We start from the raw sequence: 27,247 nt of genomic DNA, 5'->3' as shown, positions 1-27,247 counted from the left end.
TTTAATATCTAACTTAATAACTATACAATTATTTATTTAAATTAATTCTATTATTAATAATAGTATTCAGAGCTCTAGATAGATTAAGATATATTAAAATTAATAAATTATTTATAATTAATAATAATTAGTTTCTGCTAAATTTATCAGATCTAATTCTTATATATAGCTATGCTATTAAAAATAGTCTAAAGACTATTAATTATAATTAAAAATATAAATTTAAATAGATATTTCTCTTAATATATCTGATTAGCTATAGAAGATAAAATTATATTTAAAGTATTATTAATTATATTTAAAATATTATTAATTATATTTAAAATAGCTAAAATATTAAGAATATAAAGTCTAGAATTAATAAATCAGATTATCTAGAAATATATTTCTTAATACTAATAAAAATAACTCTTCAGATCTATCTCTGCTATTATAGAATAATAATATATTTTATTAATATATTAGATAGTTAAACAGAGAACTTAAAAAAAATTTATTAAATAATATATTTAAAATATCTTATAATTAGAGTGGTTAACAGCCAGGGTAGGATAGGTTAATAAACAAATTTATACCTGCTGTCAGGTTAACAGTTAGATATAAGATTCTCTTATATCTAACCGCGGAATAGTCAAAAATAGGATAGTTAATTATTTTAATTATTCTTAATACTAAAATATATCTACTATACTCTTTTAAATCTTAATATAGATAAGATATACTCAGATTAATAATTATCTATTTTAATTATTTATATTTTTTTAAATAACTAATATAAGATTAATCTTCTTAATTCTAAAAATAATCAGAAGAAAGAAAACAGTATATTTTATTTTTTTTTAATCTAATTAATCTAAAATTATCTTAAGTAATAATAGAAATTAAATTTTTAAAAAAAAGCTACTCTTATAGTATAAAACAGTAATAAATATATATATTTATAGCTCTATTTTAGCTATATACTGCTTATAGATTATTAATATTTATTAAATTATCTTCTTAAACTGATAAATCTCTTTAAAAATTATCTTATATAATAATAAATATATTTACTATTTTTTTTATGGACTTAAAAAGACTTTCAAGTATTTCCAGTAGATCTAAATACTATAAATTATTTATATTATTAAATTATAATATTCTGTACTATTTTATCTACTTAATCTATTTAGAAATCTGTACTTTTTAATAATTATAAATATAAAGACTTTAAGCAGTATTCTACTAAGATTTATAAAAAATTTTTGCAGACTCTATTAATAATAATTATTATAATAATTATAGAATATCTTTATAGAATTTATAAGAATAGTAATTTTTATAATTCTTATAATATTATATATCGCGAGAAATACTCGCGCTACGGAGACAGTCTCTTGCAAAGATAATTTTTTATAAAAACAGTCTCTCGCGAAGATATTATACTAGTAAATAATTAGATATATAATCTATAGATTTCTCACAGATATATTTATCCGCGAGAGAATCTAGATAGAAGACTAGTAATAATACTTTAAGTAATATAGATTATATCTTAACTATAAGTTAATTATAATTATTAAATCTATTTTTAGAGAATATTATTAAACTCTTTTTCTCTATTTTATAAATTTTTATAAATTATAATAATATTTAAACAGAGAGTAGCTTTTCAGTCTATATTATCTTTTTTTTTTTAAATCTTAATATTAAGTATATTATAAAATATTAGAAAATTATTTTATATTCAGCTCTCCCGAAGAAGATTCTTATTTTTTATAATTAATAATAGATAATTATTTTTAGTCAGACTTATATATAAGATTAAAAATTATTCTTTTACTTTAATTAAAAAAAGATAGTAATAGTATAAGCTTGTTTTTAAAAAAATATATTATTTCTTAATAGAACTTCTTATATATTTTATATTATATACTTATATATTCTACAGTATTCAGCAATTAATAACTCCGGGACTAGTTTTATAAATTATTATCTTTATAAGAACTAGAGTGGCTTAACCTGACCATTATATCTTAACCTTAACCTGGCCATAACCTGACAGTTAGATTAAGATATAAAAAATTTTTAATCATATAGTTAAGAGTTAAGATCAGATTAAGATATAACTATTATTATAACTATTTATACCTGTTAATTAGAAAGATTAGATATAGCAGATAGATTAATAATTATAGATTAATTTATAATATATATATTCTTCTTATATAAATAATATATAAAGTATAATATATATTTAATTATAATATAAATAGAATAATATTCTTTAGATATAGTCTACTGCTTAATCTGCTTAATTAATTATTTTAAAAAATATATTATATTTTAGAAAAAACTTTTATAGAATCTAATATAAAAAAAATAAAAAAAAATATAAAATATTTATTTTTTATATTATTTAAAATAATAATTATAATAATATAGAAATTATAAAGATCAGATCTTTATTTTTATTTAAGTATATATAATAATTAAAGATTTAGATAAGACTAATTCTTTTAATTTTAATAATAATCTATTCTCTAAATTATCTTTAAGATTATTTATATTTTTATTCTTACTAATATAAAAGATAGTAATTATTTTATTTTTTTTTATTTTTTAAATATAAAAATAATTAAATCTAAATTAAGATTATTAAGTATATTCTGATATTTTTTATTTATAATAAAATAATTAATATATATTTAAAGTATAACTATTTTAATTATATTAAAATTAAGATAACTCTGATAATAATAGCAGATATCTTAAGAATTATTAAAAAAATATTTAATACTAATATTATTAATTATAATTAAAAGAAAATCTTTAATTATTTAATAAAAAATAAAAAACTAATTATAGCAGAACTTCTAATAAATAAAAATATTAATATATTTTATAATATCTAAAATTATATTAATTTAATTAAAAATATTTTAAAAAGCTATATATTTTTAATATTTAGATATATCTTAAATTCTTTATATATTTTAACTATAGATAAGAGTCTCTGATATTTAAAAATATTATAAAAAATCTTATTCAGATCTAATAATAATCTGAAGACTATTAATAATATATTAATTATTAAATTTTAACTAAAATAAAAAGAGAATATCTTCTTAAAAATAATTTAATATTTATAATATTAATTAATATTATTATTTAACTATATATTTTTCTTAAACTTCTTAAGTTTTAATATTAAGTCTAGAATAATTATAATTATATAAATATAGTCTTTTATCTAATAAATATAATAATAATATTTTTAAAATTTTTAATATATATTATATAAATTCTTAAAAATCTTTTTTTTTAAAATATCTATTTTCTTTCTAGTCTGTTAATTAAATAATTTAGATAATTAAAAAAATTATTATAAATATTATAGATTTTATAAATAATAGATTTATTATTCTTAAAAAAATAAAAAATAAAAAAAAAAAAATATAAAAACTTAAGAAAATATTCTATTTATTTTTATTTAATTATAATAAAATAAAAATAATTAATATTATTATATTTATAATACTAAATAAAATTTTTAATTACTTAACAGAAATTAAATATCTAATAAATTATAAAATAAATTAAGTTTTAATAGATTTTATAATTAAAAAAAAAATAATAAATTAAATTAGATTTAAGTTATTAAATAAATAAGAATTTCTTATAATATTAAGAGCTTATATTTATAAATTATATAATCTTTTAAATTTATAATTAAGAATTAATATAATAAACTAGCTAATAAAAGATTTTTAAAAACTTTTTATAAAAAAAAATTCTATATTAATCTTTTATAAACAGCTTTTAAAATATATTTTTTTAAAAATTCTTAAAATATTAAAAGAGATTTTAAAACTTTTATTATTATTTTTTTATATATATTTAATAATATTATTTAAGATTTTAATCTAAAATTTCTACAGAAGAATATTAATTACAAGCTAAATTATATAAATAAAATAAAAAATATAATACTAGCTTTAAATAATTTTTAAAAAATTAAAATTAACTAGAATATTATAAAACTAAATATTTTAATTAAATTAAATTTAAAATTTAGCTGAGATTATATTAAATAATAAATATTATATTATTATTATTAATATTATTAATTATTATATCTAATAATTAATAAATAAAATTATATTTATATAAGATTAATAAAATAATTATAGCTAGATTCTTATTAGTATAAAATCTAAATATTAATTAAAAATTTAGTAAAATCTTATAATAATTTATATTTTTTATTAAGAAATATTTAATTAAATTAAAAAATATTTTTTAATCAGAACTAATTTAGTAGTTTATTATAATTAATATTTATTTAATATTTAGAAATTTTAATAGCAGCTGTATATATATCTTTTTAAATAATTTTATAAAATATTTTTTAATTTATATTTAATTAAAAAAACTTAATTTTTAATAGAGAAATAAAGTAGTAAGATTAATTATCTATTTAAATTAAATATATTTAATAATTCAGAATAATAAATAATAGATAATTATAAAATATAGAATTTAATTTTAAAAATTCTATTTATTATAAATTATAAAGATCTAGAGAAAAATAATAATTAAAAAAGATTTATTTTAAAAAATAAATAAATATTTATAATAATTTTTTATTTAATATCTGATTAATTATTTATTTAAATATAATTAATAATAATTTTTTTTTATAATTTTTATAAAAATAATAGCTTATAAAACTAGTTTCTAAGTTTTTAATTCTTAGATATTATAAAATATAAAAATATATAATATAATAAATATAAAAGATTTTATTAGAAAATAATATATTTTTTTAAAAATTATTTTATATTATTAATAATTTTTTTTAATTAAAATAAAATAATAATTTTTAAATTTATATATAATTTTTAAAAAAGATTATCTTTTACTATTAATTTTAAAAAATAAAGAGTTTTTTTAAAAAATTAAATATAGAATAATCTTCTAATTCTTTATAATATATATAATCTTAAGATTTAGAAAAAAAAAAGATCTGACTTAAGAAGCTTATCTTAGTTTAGATATTATTATAATTTATAAAAATCTGAGAAACAGAAAAAGAAGACTTAATAATATTTTCTAAAAATAAATTAAATAATTATAATTAATTTATAATTTTAAAACTATTTTATAAATAATAAATATAGAAAGATAGAAGTAAAAAACTTTATTTAATAAATATTAGATTAAAATAAGAGCTTAATATAATAATAAAATAGAATTTAATCTCTGATTATAAATCTAATAATAAATTTAATAAATAAAAATTTATATTTAAAGCTTAAAATTATAAAATAGTCTCTTTTTTTAAATAAAATTATTTAAAATATAATAAACTAGAATAAAAAATAAATATTTATAAAAAAAATCTATAAAAGATTTTTATAAAATTTTTTATAAAAATTATAATATTATAGTACAGATCTAATATATTTTATTTAAATATTTTATTTATTTATTTTATTTATTTAATCTATTTAATTTATTTAATTTATTTAATTTATTTAATCTGCTTTATTTTAATAATCTAATTATCTGTAATCTTTTTAATTATTTATTTATTTCTAATTTTATTAATAGCTCTTTAAGCTATATTTTTTTTATAAATTTAAGAATAATCTAATTCAGAAGAAATAATAGAATAAAAATAATATATTTATTTTTAATATTTAAATTAATAATTAATATATAGTTCTTTTAGTATTTTATAATATAATTAAAATATATAACTAAAATAGAGTAATAATTATATATTTTTATATATATTTTTTATTATAAAAATAATAATTTTATAAAAAGCTAAATTTTTTTAATATAACTAGAATTTTCTTATTATTTCTAATAAATAATAATAAAAAAAATATTAATTTTTTTTTAATTATATTTTTTTAATTTAAAAAGCTTTTTTTTATATATTTTTAGATAATAATAAAAATAATTAGATTAATAATTATTTAATCTAAATATATCTTAATTATACTAGAGCTTAAAAAAATATAATAAATAAATCTTAATATTAAAAATAATTAAAATAATTAATTATCTAATTTTTAGCTATATTATAGTCAGATATAAAAATTTTTTTAATCTGATTATAATCTGGTGATTAGATATAAAAATTCTAATTAATCTGATCTGACCTGGCCATTAGCCACTCTAAATTAAGAACTATAAGAAATAAATATTCTAGTATATCTTTAAATAAACTATTAAATAGATACTGAATAAAGAATTATCACAGATATATAATTATTAATAATATTTTTATAAATATTAATCCTGAAATTTTATCTCTATATAAAATCTCTGGGCCCTTCAGCAGATTATTATTATTAATATTTATTATATTATTTCTAGACTTTTATTATTTATAATAAAAAAAACTTTTTTAATTAAGTACTATATTTTCTTATTATCTGCCGCCTGCTATTTTATACTATTAAGTATATTTAATTTAAATAAATAATTAATCTTGCTGCTCTGGCATTCTTCTAAATATCTATTTTTTTTTATTAAATATAGATTAAAGAGTATTTCTTAAAATTATTAAAGAAGATATATATCTAGCTATTATCAAAGTTTTTAGATAGTAGATATATTTTAATTATAATTAACTATTAGACTAGTCTAGATTAGAGTGGCTAACAGCCAGGTCAGGTCAGGTTAATTAGAATTTTTATATCTAATCACCAGATTATAATTAGATTAAGAAAATTTTTATATCTGACTGTGATATAATTAAAAATCAGATAATTAATTATTTTAATTATTCTTAATATTAAGATTTATTTATTATATTTTTTTAAGTTCTAGCACAGTTAAGATATATCTAGATTAAATAATTATTAATCTGACTATTTTTATTATTATTTAAAAGTATATAAAAAGAAGCTTTTTAAATTAAAAAAATATAATTAAAAAAAATTAGTATCTTTTTTATTATTATTTATTAGAAATAATAAGATAATTCTAGTTATATTAATAAAATTCAGCTTTTTAGAAAATTATTATTCTTATAATAAGAAATATATATAAAAATATATAATTATTATTCTATTTTAGCTATATATTTTAATTATATTATAAAATATTAAAAAAATTATATATTAATTATTAATTAAAATACTAGAAATAAATATACTATTTTTATTTTATTATTTTTTCTAAATTAGACTATTCTTAGATTTATAAATAAGATATAGCTCGAAGAGCTATTAATAAAATTAAAAACTAATAGATAATTAAAAAAATTATAAATAGTTAGATTATTAAGATAAAGCAGATTAAATAGATTAAATAAATTAAATAAATTAAATAGATTAAATAAATAAAATAAATAAATAAAATATATTAAATCTATATTATAATACTATAGCTTTTATAAAAGATTCTATAAAAGTCTTTTATAAATTTTTTTTATAAATATCTATTTTCTATTCTAGTTTATTATATTTTAAATAGCTCTGTTTAAAAAAAAAGACTATTTTATAATTCTAGACTTTAGATATAAATTTCTAATTATTAAATCTACTAAAATAAATAAAATATAATAGATATTTTAGCTGTATATTAAAATATAATAGATTATATTTATATAAAATTATATCTTAAAATAAAATAAACTATTTTTATAAAGTTTTCTATTTTTATTTTTTTATATTTATTATTTATAGAATAGCTTTAGAATTATAAATTAATTATAATTATTTAGTTTATTTTTAAAAAATATTATTAAGTCTTCTTTTTCTATTTCTTAGATCTTTATAAATTATAATAATATCTAAATTAAGATAAGCTTCTTAAGTCAGATTTTTTCTTTTTCTTTAAATCTTAAGATTATATATATTATAAAGAATTAGAAGATTATTCTATATTTAGGTTTTATTAAAATATATAAAGAACTTAAGATATATCTAGATATTAAAGATATATAGCTTCTTAAGATATCTTTGATTAAACTAATATAATTTTAAATATTATAAAATATATTAATATTCTTGCTTATTAAAAATTCTGCTGTGATTAGTTTTCTATTTTTTATTAAATAATTAAAGATTTTCTCTTAATTATAATTAATAATATTAATATTAAATATTTTTTTAATAATTCTTAAAATATTTATTATTATTATTAAAGCTATCTTAATTCTGATATAATTAAAGCAGTTATATTTTAAATATATATTAATTATTTTATTATAAGTAAGAAGTATTAGAATATATTTAATAATCTTAATCTAGATTTAATTATCTTTATATTTAAGAAGTAAGAGAAGAATAAGATAATTATTATTTTTTATATTAATAAAAATAAAAATATAAATAATCTTGAAAATAATTCAGAGAATAGATTATTATTAAAATTAAAAAAATTAGTTTTATCTAAATCTTTAATTATTATATATACTCAGATAAAAATAAAAATCTAGTTTTTATAATTTCTATATTATTATAATTATTATTCTAGATAATATAAAAAATAAATATTTTATATTTTTTTTTATTTTTTTTATATTAAATTCTATAAAAGTCTTTTTTAAAGTATAATATATTTTTTAAAATAACTGATTAAGTAGATCAAGCAGTAGACTATATTTAAAAAATATTATTATATTTATATTATAATTAAATATATATTATACTTTGTATATTATCTATATAAGAAGAATATATATATTATAAATTAATTTATAATTATTAATTTATCTATTATATCTAATCTTTCTAATTAATAGATATAAATAGTTATAATAATAATTATATCTTAATTTAATCTTAATTAGATAGTTAAAAATTTTTTATATCTTAATCTAATCACTAGATTATGGCCAGGTTAAGGTTAAGGTATAACAGTCAGGTTAAGCCACTCTAGTCTAGATTAAAAAATATTTCTTGCTTTAATTAGATATTTTCTAACAGAGAATATAAATTATTATAAAATTTTATTAGACTTCTGACTAATATCTAGATCTTATATTAATAAAAATCTAACTAAGATTATCTTAGAAATCCTGCAAAAATATTATCTTACTTATTAATTATTAAGAATAATTATTAATAATACTAATAATAATAATACTATATTTAGTGCTATTATATTAGACCTCCGGGCTCAACTCAGCTAGAGTATCTATCTTTATAATATTTTAGTAGACTCTGATCTTGTAAAGATTATCTAAAGCTAATATTATATTCTCTGTCTAATTTATATTATTTAGCTTTTTATTAATATCTTTTTTTAGAAACTCTAAATTAAGACTACTAATAAAGCTGTTAAATATATATAAAAGAATAATAATAAAAAGCTGAAGATCTCTTTTAATATTTTCTAAATAATTAAAAAAATATATAATAAAAATTATCTATAAAAGATTTTTATAGATAACTCTTACAGCTTATTTATTATTTATTATTTATTTAATTAATTCTTAATTATAGATTCAGAAGATTATATATTTTATAAATATAAGTTTTTAATATTAGAAGAAGTTTCAGCTTATTTAATAACTAGAGTCTGCTTTAGTATATTATCTTCTTCTTAACTATAAAATCTAATAAAACTTAATCTATTTTATAATTTATTATATAATTAAACTATATCCAGCTATCAAGAGCTTTATTCAGCACTGGGATTATAATAATATTAATTATTTTTATTTTATTTTAATAAAATAAAAGCAGTTAGAATATCTGCTTAAGCTTTTATATAGAGTGGCTAACAGCCAGGTCAGGTCAGGTTAATTAGAATTTTTATATCTAATTACCAGGTTATAATTAGATTAAGAAAGTTTTTATATCTAATTATAATATAGCTAAAAATTAGATAATTAATTATTTTAATTATTCTTAATATTAAGATCTATCTGCTATATCTTTTTAAGCTCTAGTATAATTAAGATATATTTAGATTAAATAATTATTAATCTGACCATCTTTACTATTATCTAAAAATATATAAAAAAAAGTTTTTTAAATTAAAAAAATATAATTAAGAAAGAAATTAGTATTTTTTTTATTATTATTTATTAAAAATAATAAGAAAATTCTAGTTATATTAATAAAATTTAGCTTTTTATAAAATTATTATTCTTATAATAAAAAATATATATAAAAATATATAATTATTATTCTATTTTAGTTATATATCTTAATTATATTATAAAATACTAGAAAAACTATATATTAATTATTAATTAAAATATTAAAAATAAATATATTATTTTTATTCTATTATTTTTTCTGAATCAGGCTATTTTTAGATTTATAAATAAAATATAGCTTAAAAAGCTATTAATAAAATTAAAAATAAATAGATAGTTAAAAAAATTATAAATAATTAAATTATTAAAATAAAGCAGATTAAATAGATTAAATAAATTAAATAAATTAAATAGATAAAATAAATAAAACAGATAAATAAAATATTTAAATAAAATATATTAAATCTATATTATAATATTACAGCTCTTATAAAAAATTTTATAAAAATTTTTTATAGATTTTTTTTATAAATATCTATTTTTTATTTTAATTTATTATATCTTAAGCAGCTCTATTTAAAAGAAAAGATTATTTTATAATTTTAGACTTTAGATATAAATTTCTGCTTGCTAAATCTATTATTAAATTTATAATTAAAAATTAAATTCTATTCTATTATTATATTAAATTTTTATTCTAATCTAATATTTATTAAACAGAGTTTTCTGTTTTTATTTTTTTATATTTATTATTTATAGAACAGCTTTAGAATTATAAATTAATTATAATTATTTAATTTATTTTTAAAAAATATTATTAAGTCTTTTTCTTCTATTTCTTAAATTTTTATAAATTATAATAATATTTAAACTAAGATAAGCTTTTTAAATCAGATCTTTTCTTCTTTCTTAAATCTTAAGATTATATATATTATAAAAAATTAAAAGATTATTCTATATTTAGTTTTTTAAAAAAAACTTTTTATTTTTTAGAATTAATAATAGAAAATAATCTTTTTTAAAAATTATATATAAATTTAAAAACTACTATTTTATTTTAATTAGAAAAAATTATTAATAATATAAAATAATTTTTAAAAAGATATATTATTCTTTAGTAAAATTTTTTATATTTATTATATTATATATTTTTATATTTTATAATATTTAGAAATTAAAAACTTAGAAACTAGTTCTATAAGCTATTATTTTTATAAGAATTATAAAAAGAAATTATTATTAATTATATTTAAATAAATAATTAGTCAGATATTAAATAAAAAATTATTATAGATATTTATTTATTTTTTTAAGATAAATCTTTTTTAATTATTATTTTTCTCTAGATTTTTATAATCTATAATAAACAGGATTTTCAGAATTAAATTTTATATTTTATAATTATTTATTATTTATTATTTTAAATTATTAAATATATTTAATTTAAATAAATGATTAATTTTACTGCTTTATCTTCCTGCTAAAAATTAAGTTTTTTTAATTAAATATAAATTAAAAAATATTTTATAAAACTATTTAAAAAGATATATATATAGTTATTATCAAAATTCTTAAATATTAAATAAATATTAATTATAATAGATTACTAAATTAGTTTTAATCAGAAAATATTTCTTAATTTAATTAAATATTTTTTAATAAAAAATATAAATTATTATAAGATTTTATTAGGCTTCTAATTAATATCTAGATTTTATATTAATAAAAATCTAGCTATAATTATTCTATTAGTCTTATATAAATATAATCTTATTTATTAATTATTAGATATAATAATTAATAATACTAATAATAATAATATAATATTTAGTATAATCTTAGCTGAACTTTAAACTTAACTTAATTAAAGTATTTAATTTTAAAATATTTTAATTAATTTTAATCTTTTAAAAATTATTTAAAATTAGTATTATATTTTCTATCTTATTTATATAATTCAGCTTATAATTAATACTCTTCTGCAGAAATTTTAGATTAAAATCTTAAATAATATTATTAAATATATATAAAAAAATAAGAACTTTTCTTAAGAAGTAAGAACTTTTCTTAAGAAGACTTTATTAAACTTTCACTTTCTTATATAAATTAGGTGCAAAAGTGAGGTGAAAGTAAGAGAAAGATAAGAGAAGTAAAAAATAAAAAAAATCAAAGATTAAATAATTAAGTAAGAACTTTTCTCTGATCTCTCAGAAAGACTTTACTAAACTCTTATTTTTTTATATAAATTAGATATAAAAATAAGATAAAAGTAAGATAAAGATAAAAAAAGATAAGAGAAAAATAAAAGAAATAATAAAAAAATTAAAAATTAGATAAATAAAAAAAGACTAAAAGCTAATTTAACTTGATTAAAACTTATTAAAAAATTAATTAAAAACTAAGAGATCTTTTTATTTATATTTATAGTTAATTGGCTATTAAAAGTATATAAAAATATATAAAATTATATAAAAATTATATAAAAATTATATAAATAAAACAGGATTAAGAATAATAGAATTAGTAATTAAATAGAGATTAAAATAATTAATAAAAATAAGATCTCTTACTCTGCTGCAGGATAGACAGAATTCAGAATTATTAGTTTATTAACTAATAATCTAAGACAGTTAACTGGCCTGAGACCGCAAACTAATAAGTCTTAGACAGTAAACTAATAAATCTATCTATATTATTAATATATCCCTGTAGTTTTAATAAGATAAAATATCAGAAAAACTAAAATAAATAAATTATTAAAAATAAAAAATAATAATAATAAAATTTAATAAATTATTATATTTAATTATTTAATAAATTAAGTATATTTCTAATCAAGAAACTGCTTAGTCAGGCTATTTATTTATATTTTATTAATAAATATTTATTAAATATTAATTATTTTATTTAGGGCTTCTTATCTTAATTAATAATTAGTAATATTAATATATTTCAGACTAGTCTAAAATAGAAAATTCTTATCAGTAAGAATTTTAACTATTTAATAATTATTATATAATATAAAGAAATATTAATTAAGATTAAATCCTATTTATTTAAAAAATCTTTTTTATTAAAGAAATTACTTGACTGCAGTAGTTAGAACTAATAATTTAGTTTTAGTAATTAAAAAAATTATATAATACTGTTTTTTGCTTAGCTAATTAATAAGATTATTAAATAAATAAATAATATACTTTATTAAACTAGCGTGATCTTAATTATCAGCAAAACTAATATTACTAATTATATAAAATAAAATAAGACTAGAGCTAAATTTAATAATTAAGTTCTTTATTTTTTTTAAATAAAAGATTAAATAATCCACAGCCCTGAGATATTTAGGGCTTGGATTAATTAAATATTCTGAAATTAATTAATATAATTTAATAATATTAGATCTAGTCCAAACTATAGAATATAGAGCTGATTCTATTTTCTGCTAAAATTTATAAATTTAATTAATAATAATTTAATAAAGTGAATCCTTTACTAATTTCTTATTTAAAAATAAGAATTTAGAGCTTTTTCTTTGTTCTAAATTAAATTTATTAATAATCTTATTAATATAGTTTAATTATTAAATTTATAACTTTCTATTTAGATAATTATATAAGATTTAAATATTAAGAAATAAATTAACCTCTCTAAGATCTTTGAATTTAAATAATATTATTAATTCTTACTTAAATTTATTAAATTTTTAATAATTTAATTTATAAAATATATAAATTATATTATTCACAAAAATTATCAAAATTATAAATTTATTAATAAAAATATATTAATTTTTCTGAATAGACTTAAGCCCTAGAACTATTAATCTCTATTTTAGAATATTTTATTAAAAAAATAATAAATATCTTAATCTATATAAGACTTTCTATAATAGAAAAACTATTTATTTATTTTTTAATTCAGAAATTAGATTTATATAGATTTTCTTCTTAATAAGACTATTAAAAAAGACAATAATTATATCTAGTTAATTAATTTCTAGATCAAATATAATAATTAAAACTAAAAGAATCTGTATAAATCTGACTATAAAAATACTAGTATATATTTTTAACTAATCAAATATTTATAAATTATTTTTAATATAAATTCAGGCTTTAAAACCAGTCAGATAATTAGTTTTATTAAATTTATATAAAAATATCTATTTTAATAATAATACTTCAGCTCTATTAATTTTATAAATTAAATATATATTCTAAATATTTAGAGCTTTTAATTAATTAATTTCAGTTTTAACAGCCTGAGTAAATTAGCTTGAAAATATATAATTTCTTATTTCTTGCCAGTTAATAGACAGAGATAAAAGTAATAAAAAATTAATATAAAGAATTTTATTCTTATTAATATAATTAATTATTATTTAAATAATTTAAAGAATAAGTCTAGTTCTTTTAAAATTAAAATTAGATAATTCTGAGCAGATCTATTTCAAATCTCTAATTAATTTAATATCTAAGAACTTAGTTTTATTAATCAGCTTATTAATATTTAAATTATTAATAAGAATCTAAGATAGTAAAGAAGATAGATTAGATAATAAAAATAATAAATTTTTTATAATTATATTATTATTTTATAAAATATTTAATTAATTACTTAAGACTGTTAACTGGCTTGATTCAACAGCTAACTAGTCTGAGATTATTAACTAATCTTATTCTAATTAATTATTTAATAAAAATTTAAATATTTGTTTTAATATTTCTAAATTAAAAAAATTCTTATTTATATTAGATTCTTCAGATTCTTCAGAAATAGAGATATCTGATTATTTTAATTAAATAGAATTAATTAATTTAATTATTTCTTATTTTATTAATAGATTTTCTAATTCAGTATATTATTTATAATTAAAATTTTTATTAAAAATAATATTATAAGCTAAAATTACTCTTTTAAAAATAGATACCCAGATCTGCTAAATATTAATTATCTAATAATTAATTAGATAATTAATTAAAACTCTGAGCCCTAGTTTATTTTTTTTAAGTAAATTATTAATTTAAATATAAATATATAATTTATACTTTCTTAAACAGAAAATATCTGATTTTTTAGATAATTATAAAAGATTTTTTTAGATAGTTTTATATAATATTTTTTAATTTAATTATTTATTTAATATTCTATTTAAAATAAAAATAGCCGAATCTATTATTTCAGACTATAAAAATATAAAAAGCTCTAAATTAATTAATAAATTTTTTATTTTAAAAGTAATTAGAGCTCTGAATCTTTCTGTATATAGATTTTACTCTGACTAATAAATTAATAAATAACTAATCAATAAATTTTTAATATTAGTCTAGATTAGAAAAATATTAAGATTTTAGTTTTAATTAGAATAAAATCTCTTAAATATTATTTTAAACTAATTAATAATTAATTAAATTATATTAATAATTAATTCTGAAATATCTAATTTAAAAGTTAGAACTTATCCGAGATAAAATTTTAAATAAAAATAATAAAAATAGCTGATATATCTTTATTTATTAATTTTATTTATTATATAAATCAAGTCTTAATAAATTGATTTAAATATCTGACTTTCTTTTTTAAATTTTTGTCTTAAAATTTATTTTTCTAATTAACTAATTTTATATATAAAGTATTTTTTAATTTAACTTAGCTTATTTAAGCTAGTCTGTTTTAATAAATTAATAATATTAATTCTTTAAACTAAATTACTTAGATAATTTAGAGCTTTTTTATTAAAATATTCTAATTTTTTATATTATTCTTTAACTGTTCTAGATATTATATATTAGTATTCTAAGAGTTTAATTAACTTAAGACTATGAACTAGCAAGCCTGAGATAGCTAATTAATTTAATTTAGTAATAATAATTATAGTAGAACTAGATTTTTATTCTTATTAAATATAATATATTTCTTTAATTTTCTTAATTTAATATAATAGAGTTTTATCTATTTATTTAAGAAATCTATCTTTCTTATTTAAAAATAGTCTCTTTTTATTAGCTTTTACAGCTAAGAGAATATTTATATAAAATTAAAAAATATAGACTACTTCTTTAAGTTTAAAATATAAATCTTTTTTATTTAAATAAATAAGATAAAAAATAATTATTCTATAATCTTAAATAACTAAGATAATATCTTTTATTTTTATTAATCTACTTCTATTTATAATAGAAGTATAATTAATAAAAAAATTTAAGAAATTATAGATATAATTATCTAAAGTAGTATTAAAAATCTATTAAAATAAATAAAATATTAATAATTATTTTAAATAAATAGTTTATTAATTTATTACTAAGAAGATCTTTTCTGCTTTATTAGTTACTTTATTATTCTTATTAAATAAAAACAGTATTTAATAAGTCTGATAGTATTATTTAAAGAAATATTTTAATTTAAAGCTATTTCTAAAAATATTTTTAAAATAGTTTAAGATTTTAATCTCAGACTTTTATTTAGAATCTCTTAATTTCTTATTAATATAAAAATAATTATTAAAATTATAAAATCTATTATTCTTGTTTAATTTGCATGGGCAGGACTAATTTTTAAATCTTTATTTTTTTATTAATATTTTATTATTTTAGAAAGTTTGTTTTAACTTAATTATTAAAACAGTTATTAAAACAGTTGATTTAGAATTATCTAAAAGATCTTAAAAGAAGATATAGCTGATTTTATTACTGTTATTATTAATTAATTTAATAGATTATCTAATTTAAAAATTTAGATAAATCTAATTATATACTCTTTATATTATCTTAAAAAATTTAAATAGTTCTTTCTGATTATTCTTATTATTAATTAATTTTAATTATTAAATTATTATAAAATTATTTATTGTTTTCTGAATTAATTTAAGAAAATTATAGATTATTTAAATAAAACTAATAATCTTACTTAATTTTAGCTTTATTATTTCTGAATAAACAAGCTTCTATTAAATTATATAATTCTTAATAAAACTCTTTATTCCTGAGAATTGCAGTTTATAATATTTATTAATAATTTCTCTTATATAAAACTAATTAATAGAAGTAATTCTTTTCTTTAAAGCTTATAAAATTTAATAAAATCTTTCTAAATTAAGTATAATATATTAATTTTATTTATTTAATATAAAATTTATTAATAAACTTAAAAAGACTAGTTCAGAGATAATTTTTTTTTATTTCTTAAATTAATAATTAAATTAATTTATAATTTTCTAATATAGAAGATAGTCTGATTTACTAAGATCTATTATTAAAATAATATAATAATTAAAGTCTGAAATAGATATAATAACTAGCTTAATAAAATAATTAGATTTCTTAGATAAATCTAAATTTATATATTTTTAGATATTCTTATTAATAGCAAATAATTAAATTTAATTAATCTAAAAAAATTAATCAGATTAATTATTAAAAATAATAAAAACTTTCTTAAATTACTGATTTTAAGATATAATAAAAAAATAATTAAAAGAATTTAAGAATTTAAATAAATTTTATTTTTTACTTAAAAATTCTATAATTTTTTATATAAATTTTAAGTTAGAGATAAAATAAAAATAAAAAAAATAAAAAAATATAAAGAGTCTTAGAAATATTAATAAAAAATTAATATAAGAGTATAATCAGGCTTATAACTAAGAACTTTTCTTAAAAAATAAGAACTTTTCTTAAGAAAACTTTATTAAACTTTTACTTTTTTATATAAATTAAATATAAAAATAAAATAAAAGTAAGAGAAAAATAAGAGAAATAAAAAATAAAAAAAATTAAAGATTAGATAATTAAATAAAAACTTTTTTTTAATCTTTTAAAAAGACTTTACTGAACTCTTACTTTCTTATATAAATTAAATATAAAAATAAGATAAAAGTAAGATAAAGATAAAAGAAAAATAAGAGAAAGATAAAAAAAATAATAAAAAGAATTAAAGATTAAATAAATAAAAAAAAGATTAAAAGCTAATTTAACTTGATTAAAACTTATTAAAAAATTAATTAAAAACTAAGAGATCTTTTTATTTATATTTATAATTAATTAGCTATTAAAAGTATATAAAAATATATAAAATTATATAAAAATTATATAAAAATTATATAAATAAAACAGGGCTGAGAATAATAAAATCAGTAATTAAATAGAGATTAGAATAATTAATAAAAATAAGATCTCTTACTCTGCTGCAGGATAAACAGAACTTGAAATTATTAGTCTGCTAACTGATAGCCTAAGACAGCCAACTGGCCTGAGGCCGCAAACTGATGAGCCTTAGGCAGCAAACTGGCGAGTCTGCCCATATTATTGACAAAAAATAATAATAAAAATCTTAAATTTTTTTTTAATATTTTAAAAATTTTTAAAAAAATATATTCTAGAAGCTGTCTGTAAAAAACTAATATAAAATCTTTTTTTATAAAAACTTTCTAGAAATTTTTTATTAATTAATTTATTATATTAATTCTTAATTATAAATTCAGAAGATTATATAATTTATAAATATAAATTTTTAATATTATAAAAAGTTTTTATTTATTTAATAACTTAAATCTAGCTTAGTTTATTATCTTTTTTTTAATTATAAAATCTATTAGAACTTAATTTATCTTATAATTTATTAGATATTTAATCTTTATTAAATAATTAAAAGTTTTATTCAGTATTATAAATATAATAATATTAATTATTTTTATTCTATTATAATTAAATAAAAATAAATAAAATATTTTTTTAAGTTTTTATATTTTTTTTTTTTTATTTTCTATTTTTTTAAGAATAATAAATTTATTATTTATAAAATCTATAATATTTATAATAATCTCTTTAATTATCTAAATTACTTAATTAATAAACTAAAAAAAAACAGATATTCTAAAAGAAAAAGATTTTTAAAAATTTATATAATATATATTAAAAACTCTAAAAATATTATTATTATATTTATCAGATAAAAGACTATATTTATATAATTATAATTATTCTAAATCTAATATTAAAGCTTAAGAAATTTAAAAAAAATATATAGCTAAATAATAATATTAACTAATATTATAAATATTAAATTATTTTTAAAAAATATTCTTTTTCTATTCTAATTAAAATCTAATAATTAATATATTATTAATAATCTCTAGATTATTATCAGATCTAAATAAGATTTTTATAATATTTTTAAATATTAGAGATTCTTATTTATAATTAAGATATATAAAAAACTTAAGATATATCTAAATATTAAAAATATATAGCTTCTTAAGATATTTTTAATTAAATTAATATAATTCCAGATACTACAGAATATATTAATATTCTTATTTATTAAAAATCTTATTATAATTAATTTTCTATTCTCTATTAAATAGCTAGAGATTTTCTTTTAATTATAATTAATAATATTAATATTAAATATCTTTTTAATAATTTTTAAGATATCTATTATTATTACTGGAGCTATTTTAATCTTAATATAATTAAAATAATTATACTTTAAATATATATTAATTATTTTATTATAAATAAAAAATATTAGAATATATTTAATAATCTTAATCTAGATTTAATTATTTTTATATTTAAAAAATAAAAAAAAATAAAATAATTACTATCTTCTATATTAATAAAAATAAAAATATAAATAATCTTCAAAATAATTTAGAGAATAAATTATTATTAAAATTAAAAAAACTAGTCTTATCTAAATTTTTAATTATTATATATACTTAGATAAAAATAAAGATCTGATTTTTATAATTTTTATATTATTATAATTATTATTCTAAATAATATAAAGAATAAATATTTTATATTTTTTTTTATTTTTTTTATATTAAATTCTATAAAAACTTTTTTTAGAATATAATATATTTTTTAAAATAATTAATTAAGTAGATCAAGTAGTAGACTATATTTAAAGAATATTATTATATTTATATTATAATTAAATATATATTATATTTTATATATTATCTATATAAAAAAAATATATATATTATAAATTAATCTATAGTTATTAATTTATTTATTATATCTAATTTTTCTAATTAATAAATATAAATAATTATAATAATAATTATATCTTAATCTAATCTTAATTATACAGTTAAAAATTTTTTATATCTTAATCTAATCATCAGATTATGGCCAGGTTAAGGTTAAGATATAACAGTCAGGTTAAGCCACTCTACTTTTATATCTCTTTTTTCTCTTTATCTTTTATTTATTAGAGAATAGTAGATCTATAATTTATAAGATCTATAATATTTATAATAATTTTTTTAATTATCTTAATTAGTCTATTAATTAACTAGCACAGAAGCAGATACTCTAGAAAAAAGAGATTCTTCAGAATCTGAAGAATATATATTAAAAGCTTTGCAAGTATTATTATCAGATCTATCAGACTAAAGATTATATCTATATAATTATAATAGTTCTAGACTTTATATTAAAACTTGAAAAATTTAAAAAAAATATCTGATTAGATAATAATACTGATTAGTATCTTAAATATTAAATTATTTTTAAAAAGATCTTCTATTTTTATTATCAGTAAAATCCTGATATTAATATATTATTTACACTCTCTAGTATATTCTTAAATCTAAATAAAATATTTTATAATATCTTAAAATATCAGAAGCTCTTATTTTTTATAATAATATTTAAGAAGCTTAAGATCTATCTTAATACTGAAGATATATAGATTATTAAAAACTAAAAGATTAAATTAATTATTTTTAAAATTAGATTTATATTAATAATTATTTAGAAACTACTAAATACTCTAATATTTTTATTTATTAAAAGTTTTATTATAATTAGTTTTTTATTCTTTATTATATAACTAGAGACTTTCTAATTATTATAATTAATAATATTAATATTAAATATCTTTTTAATAATTCTCAGGATATCTGCTATTATCGCCGGAGCTGTCTATATTCTAAGATTATTAAAGCTCTTATACTCTAGATATATACTGATTATTTTATTATTATTAAGAAATATTAAAATATTCTTAATAATCTTTCTCTGGATTCTATTATATTTATAGCTGAGAATTAAGAAAATAATAAGTTAATAATAATCTTCTATATTAGTAAGAATAAGAATATAGATAATTTTAATAATAATTCTAAAAATAGAATATTATTAGAGAGAAAAGATTAAGCTCTTTCTTATTCTAGTAATATTATATATATTCAGATATAAATAAATACTTAAATTATATAATCTCTTTACTATTATAATTATTAATCAGAATAATATAAAAAATAATTTAGATAGTAATTTATATATTTCTTTTTAATAGTCTAATCTGAATATATTCAGATTTCTAGTATTATTTATAAAAATCTAATATAAAAGCTACTGGGCTACTGAACTGCTGGCTATTAATTATTACTATTAGCTAAAAAATAAGATTTTTAATTAATAACTAATCTAAATAATATCTGTTTTAATAATATAGTAATTAAAAATATATTATTATTAATATATTATTTCTATAAGATCTCTGTATAAATTATTAATTAATCTGCGATTATTAATCTTTTAAGTATATCTGATCTTTCTAATCTGCGGTTAAGATTAATTAAAGTAATCTCTTAATTATAACCTATCCTTAATTATACAGTTAAGAGAATTCTATATCTTAATCTAATCATCAGATTATAGTTAAGATTAGATTAAGATATAACAGTTAGGTATAACCACTCTACTTATAATAATAAAAAATATTTATAAAATATTTAGAAATTACTAGATCTCTTTTAAATAACAAGTCACTAAGCTTATAATCTTATAAAAATATAGAAAGTAATTATATAAGATAATAAAAAATAATAAGTTAATTCAGAGAGCAGAGACCAGAGATCCCGGCACCTGAAGTAAGAGGCGCGGTCACGTGCCCCGGAGCGGCCACCGCCAACATTCTCTTGGAGGTCTGCGCTATAGGGATCAGCGTGTTATACGCAATGAGGCTACTATAAATGTGTGTCTAAGTTGGTAGACCTGCGTGTCATGTGATCGCCAGTCGTCAGGTGAAGGGCGGCGTTTGTCTTTCTTCTTCCTCTGGCAGAGATCACCCAACCCACTACCAACCGAGAATCCATGCCTCGCTTCACTCGCTTTGTATATCTTCCGAGTTGTGTTTTCTCTTTTTACTGTCATTATGTTCCGATCATCGCGGGATTCGAGTTCTTCAACTAGCCTCCACAGTTCTAAATACAGAGCACCTTATCCGACCATTGTGAGGCCCTGGATCCTACCAACTTTCGTTCAGGTTCTACTACTACCACTTCTCTCTTCCAACGGCCCAGAGAGCAGTAGAAAATTATCTCTAAATCAGACCCCGAGCGAATCACTCAGCTCCTCACGTCAAATGTCTTCCCCACCTGTCAGCGAAATTCACGCCGTGAAAGCATCTAGAAACCAGGGGAGCACCGCGTTGAGGAATGGAGAAACAATGAAGGCTGTGACATATACTGGTGGCTTGAGAGTCGTGGGGATCTATTGTGATGTGGAAATGTGTATGATTTCATCGCTTCCATTTTTAGATCACAGCCGTGGATGCCGGGGACTTATCGTCATTTCGAACCCCCATGTTGTGTGAATACTAGGTAAATCCTTCCAAGAATGCCTCTTCCCTTAATCCTTCTGAATCTACTAATAGCAAGAGGTACTTAGCTCCAGTTAGACGCATTTCCCGCCATTCCTCCCTCGACACCTTGTCACATGCTCCATTGTGATCGAATATTGTTAGCAACTCAACGAAAATGTTACAATTTGAGCCCAGGATAATCTCTATCTTTAATCTTTGAACTCGTGTTTTGACTGGGCGAGCATGTGAGAGGTATTTAACTCGATTCACCCCAAGATCAAACTTTGATCAGTTAACCAAACCTGTCAAGGCAGTCCAACCGGCGAACACCGTGCTTGATATCCCCCCGATCGTCTTCCAGGGCACCCCCCTTTCTTTAACAGAAACCCCTACCAAAGTGGCCACGACGCTAACGGAAATGGCAGTAATGGCCATATTACACAAAGCTCCCCCGATGCGCGGCTTTACTCTCTTGGCCGCCATTTCATCAAACGCAGCCGGGTCATTTCCCCTCGGAAACGGCTCATCCGGGACCTCTTCGCCCAGGAACTAAAGCAAGCGTCATCAGGAACCATAACACGAAACATAGAAAGGGAACATACCTCACACAATGGCCGCCATCCATCCTCGACGGCCCACTCCAACAACCTCTGCTTCTCCACCATCCCCCGAACCATATTGCAATGATCGCGATACACCCACTTCCCGTTCCTACTAATTCCGTCCCTGGAAGACTGCTTCACCGGGCTCCGAAACAACCCGCAATACGCATACGTGAAATACACCTCCCACACCCAAAACATATCCGCATTAAACACCTTGATCAGCCATTGGAACCAGCTATCCTCAATTCCCACGATCGTCTTCATGATACTCTTATGCCAGGCATCCAGGTCTCGTCGCGTATTCAAGATCACTTTCGCTTCCGGATACGCCTCGATTAATTCCGCCGCAAACATGGCCGGAACAGAATCCAACACCGCGTCATGGTCGCCAATCAGGGCGTCGAATTCCGCCTTCGAGATGTGCACGTCTCCATCTGGGTCACCGGCGTATTTGCGCTTCGCGAGACGTGCCCACTGCTCGATGTACTCGGGTGAGTCGAACACAAGATTCCAGCCGTGGTAGGGCCGAAGACCGAGCTTTTCCAGCGCATGGCTGAGGCTTTCAGTTGCGGATCGGGGAAGGCCGACGCAGATCACCCGGAAGGGTCTTGTGCGTGTTCGTGGGGGTGGTGGCGGGTAGCTGTAGAGTACGGACTTGATGGTTTCCATGGTACGGAGTAGGTGGAGTGGGATTCAATCTCAGTTGAGTGGACTGGGTGTCTGGAAATCGACCGTTGAAGGTACTGAAGGTGGGGTTTTTCTTTCTAGTTAAGGGGGAGGAGACAAAGGCTCAACGCCTTGCATCAGTGCATTATTTCATTCCCTGGGGGTGCTCGGACTTCGGTCATCGTCTCAATGCGGAAGCTCATCTGGCCAAGGAATTACACCCCCTGGCGTGCGTATTTCAAATTCTCCGAAAATACACTATTTATTATATTGAAAGTACCGTTACTCGCCGCTTTACCTTTACCTAGTTTGTTATGCATGACGCTATTTACTATTTATGGGCAATTTGTATCTTACAGCTTAGCTTGACAAGGATAAGTGACGGTCAATACATTGATCTATTTGCTGTTCGGAGACAGGCCAGAGGGTGTAAATGATTTAAGTAGTGCTGCCGGTTAACTGGAGCTGCCAGTATCTGGTTAGTGGTTCGGATCGGCTGGATGAAGATCCCTTCGGGCGTTGCGGGTGCTTGCTTATCCAGAGGGCTGTGCAAACTGCGAACTGGAGTCATTGGATAGTTTGGCTATTTAGATCAGTAATATATAGTAGTTACTGGTTTGCAATAGGACTTGCAGTGATCCGACTAAGCACCCAAGACTGAGGATGTGGCTCCATATAGGGCGTCCTTGCCCATCTTGAGTCATAAGTGGAGCATACTTCTAGAGAGACGACACAGCCACGTCACGGATCGTCGGAAGCAGAATAGACAGCCTTGTCTGACATCTTTCACCCGGCCTCCCCTATTATTATGGGCTTAAATGTCAAAAAAGGCCCGAGATCAAAAACATCCTTGCGGTCCCATCCACCGCACTGACTGAATTCTCAGATCTCTTCTACTGCGCGAGCCAAACATCCTGGTCCACCGACCCATACGCCAGCCATGGCTTCCGGAAATACTGCTGCAAGACCTTCTGCGCATACGTCTGGTCATTGACACAGTACCCACCGCCGGTGGGCCCAATATGCGGGCAATGCAAGCCCGGATCAAACTGGACCATATGCTCATGGACCTCACGACACAACAACGTATCCATGCCCAACTGATAATCCTTCCCGAACGGAATATCCTCCGTCAGGAAGGTATAGCAGGTCGAAGAGTTGGTATATTGTTGATTCTCCCCCGTGCAGTACTGCTCATGGGTCTCGCAGATAGTCGTTGCAAGCATTTGGGTCAGCAGCGCCGTGGCTTGGGTCGTCGTGCTGTTTTGCTGTGTGGCCAGGGTCTCGATCAGGGTATCGAGGAGGAAGCCGAACCACCGGAACGTCGCATCGTATTGCTCGATTTGCCCGTTTTCGTCCCACATGATCCACGTGTCGATGGTGACGGGGACGAGGAGGTTCCCGAACGAGGTCTCGTTGAATGTGACGACGGTGGTCGCGGACGCGATGTTCCCGTTGGCGCTGAACTGCGTGATGCTGTACGAGACGGGCACCCCGGTGATGCTGAGGTGGTCCGGGTTGGAGAATAACCCGAAGATGTATTCCGTGTTGAGCTCGCTGCCGTTGAAGACCCGGGTGATGTCTACTCGGCCTTGGACCTGAGGGTGGGGTGGTGTTAGTGGGACACTGGACAGCCAACCTTTCGTTGAAAAGGGGAATATCGACATACATCGGGAGCAAAAATGGTCGAGTTAACCGCCAATGTCTCGTTCACGTTCGCTGGGTAAAGGAACGCATCCCAGAATTTTGTTTCAAGATTCCATAGCTGCTCGATTGTGTATTCCGGGTTTGAGGGTCTGGCTCCCAGCGCATTCGGGAGGAGAGATATCACTGCTGTGATGAACAGCCAGAGGCGAGTGGTCAGACTGGCCATTGTGTTGAAATTGTCTGCTAATGCGTCTGGAAATCGGCAGCAGATGAGCCGTACGTCAGCTAAGTACCGTGTCTATGGGAGTCACGCTTATGTTTGTGGGACTTGGGGAGGCACCTAAGAATGTTGGTAGGAATGTTGGTGTCAACAGACCGTCCTTGGAGATACTGAGAATTGACCTTCCCCTCACTCAGCCTTCAAGGCTATCGACAATGAGAACAAATCCTTTTAAGAATGCCCAGAAGGATGGAGTAAGCTTAGACAACCATCGACAACTCCATCTTACAAACACCCCCCTCATCCCACACCGTCTTTATATACCCAGCGAAAAAAAACCCTTTCAGCGCCCGCCCCCAAACATAACCCAAAACGGGATAAGAAAAGACGCATCATCTCCAACTCCAGCCCCGGTGTCTGAGAGATCGTATTCCAAATCCCCAACAAAAAGCAAAAATGGTTCATCGAGGAGCCATAAATGCACCTCAGCGCATAAACTGCAGGAGAACATAAATGCGTCACGGAAGTGATGCGGGCGGATTGGAAATAATATGGACGAGTGATCGGCAATCCTTGCGGTTTGGGGGTCTTACGAGCGGTTTGTTTCTTGGCTGGGTGGCGGGGGGGGGGGGGGGGGGTGTAGATACTGTCATGTGGGTAAGTTGACATGGAGATGGAGATGGTGGTAAGGCAAGAATGCGGAGAACCATACCATTCATCGAGATTGGTTGGGTGAGATGAGATCAGATCCCCCCCCCCCATGAAGAATTTCAAGTCCTCGGCAACATTGGCACTGGTCGAGTGGATGTAGACATGGCGTCTGCATCGGGTTTTCAGAGTATCAGGTGTATCCCCCTCTAACCAGTCACCCAAGCTGTTTATTCTGAATATAACTTCCAGAGAGCTTTACGGTGATGTCGCGTGGAGAACTTTGACTCCCTTTTCGTACTTCAAAGTCACCTGGAAAAGCTAAATGGGATTTTCAGGTACAAGAAAGGCATGAGGGTGTCTTTTTCCGAGTGGTGCGAGCTCGACTTGGGCTATGATCCCATCATTTTGCCTCAAGGTCAACTCTTTAGCCTGCGGTGATTGCCTCAGTGAGTTCCTCGATATCCAGTGCGCTGTCTGAATCATCGTGTCCAATTGAGCTGCCAACCAGGATCTGAAGGAGTTTCCTTCTGCCATGCTCCCTGCATCTTAGCCTACATGCTCCTCATTTCCTCGCGCTTCTCTGGGGAGAATATATCTTTCGTCTTGAGCGATACCTCGGTAGTTTGCATGGTGACACCCCTTGGGCATTCGCGGTGAAGTTGACCATAGCAAAAAAAAAAAAAAAAAAAAAAAAAAAACAAAACCTTGCAAACGATCTCCCAATAGCCTCAAGACGCTCGAGATAAGCTCTTGTTCAAAATCCCTTCCGATGCAAGTCAGGCACGAATACCGGCACTGACAGCTTCTGCAGTTATTGTCCCCTTGCCTCTTCCGTATCGTTCATCGCAGTACAGTTTGATT

General features: G+C 20.4%; 2 protein-coding genes across 2 annotated transcripts; both read right to left on the bottom strand.

Annotated features, from left to right (window-relative positions):
• Positions 1-12,624: 12,624 nt before the first annotated feature.
• Positions 12,625-23,871, bottom strand: BO70DRAFT_394008 (sulfotransferase family protein; the record flags this gene model as incomplete). Its single annotated transcript, XM_025546427.1, has 4 exons — positions 12,625-12,646; positions 21,880-21,940; positions 22,918-23,146; positions 23,200-23,871. The coding sequence occupies 4 exons, from the start codon at positions 23,869-23,871 to the stop codon at positions 12,625-12,627; spliced, it is 984 nt and encodes a 327-aa protein (XP_025401825.1).
• Positions 23,872-24,707: 836 nt separating this feature from the next.
• Positions 24,708-25,867, bottom strand: BO70DRAFT_359735 (uncharacterized protein). Its single transcript, XM_025542606.1, has 2 exons — positions 25,782-25,867; positions 24,708-25,720 (listed from the first exon to the last, which is right to left on the bottom strand). The coding sequence occupies exon 2, from the start codon at positions 25,533-25,535 to the stop codon at positions 24,762-24,764; it is 774 nt and encodes a 257-aa protein (XP_025401824.1). The 5' UTR covers positions 25,536-25,720; positions 25,782-25,867; the 3' UTR covers positions 24,708-24,761.
• Between the last annotated feature and the right edge of the window lie 1,380 nt (positions 25,868-27,247).

Source organism: Aspergillus heteromorphus (assembly GCF_003184545.1).
Source record: "Aspergillus heteromorphus CBS 117.55 chromosome Unknown BO70scaffold_5, whole genome shotgun sequence".
Taxonomy (NCBI): Eukaryota; Fungi; Ascomycota; class Eurotiomycetes; order Eurotiales; family Aspergillaceae; genus Aspergillus; species Aspergillus heteromorphus.
This window is presented reverse-complemented; position numbering and strand designations above follow the sequence as displayed.

What these genes read in the sequence shown, in the direction of transcription:
- BO70DRAFT_359735 (XM_025542606.1), bottom strand. Translation starts at nt 25,535, where the DNA reads ATGTCGATATTCCCCTTTTCAACGAAAGGTTGGCTGTCCAGTGTCCCA.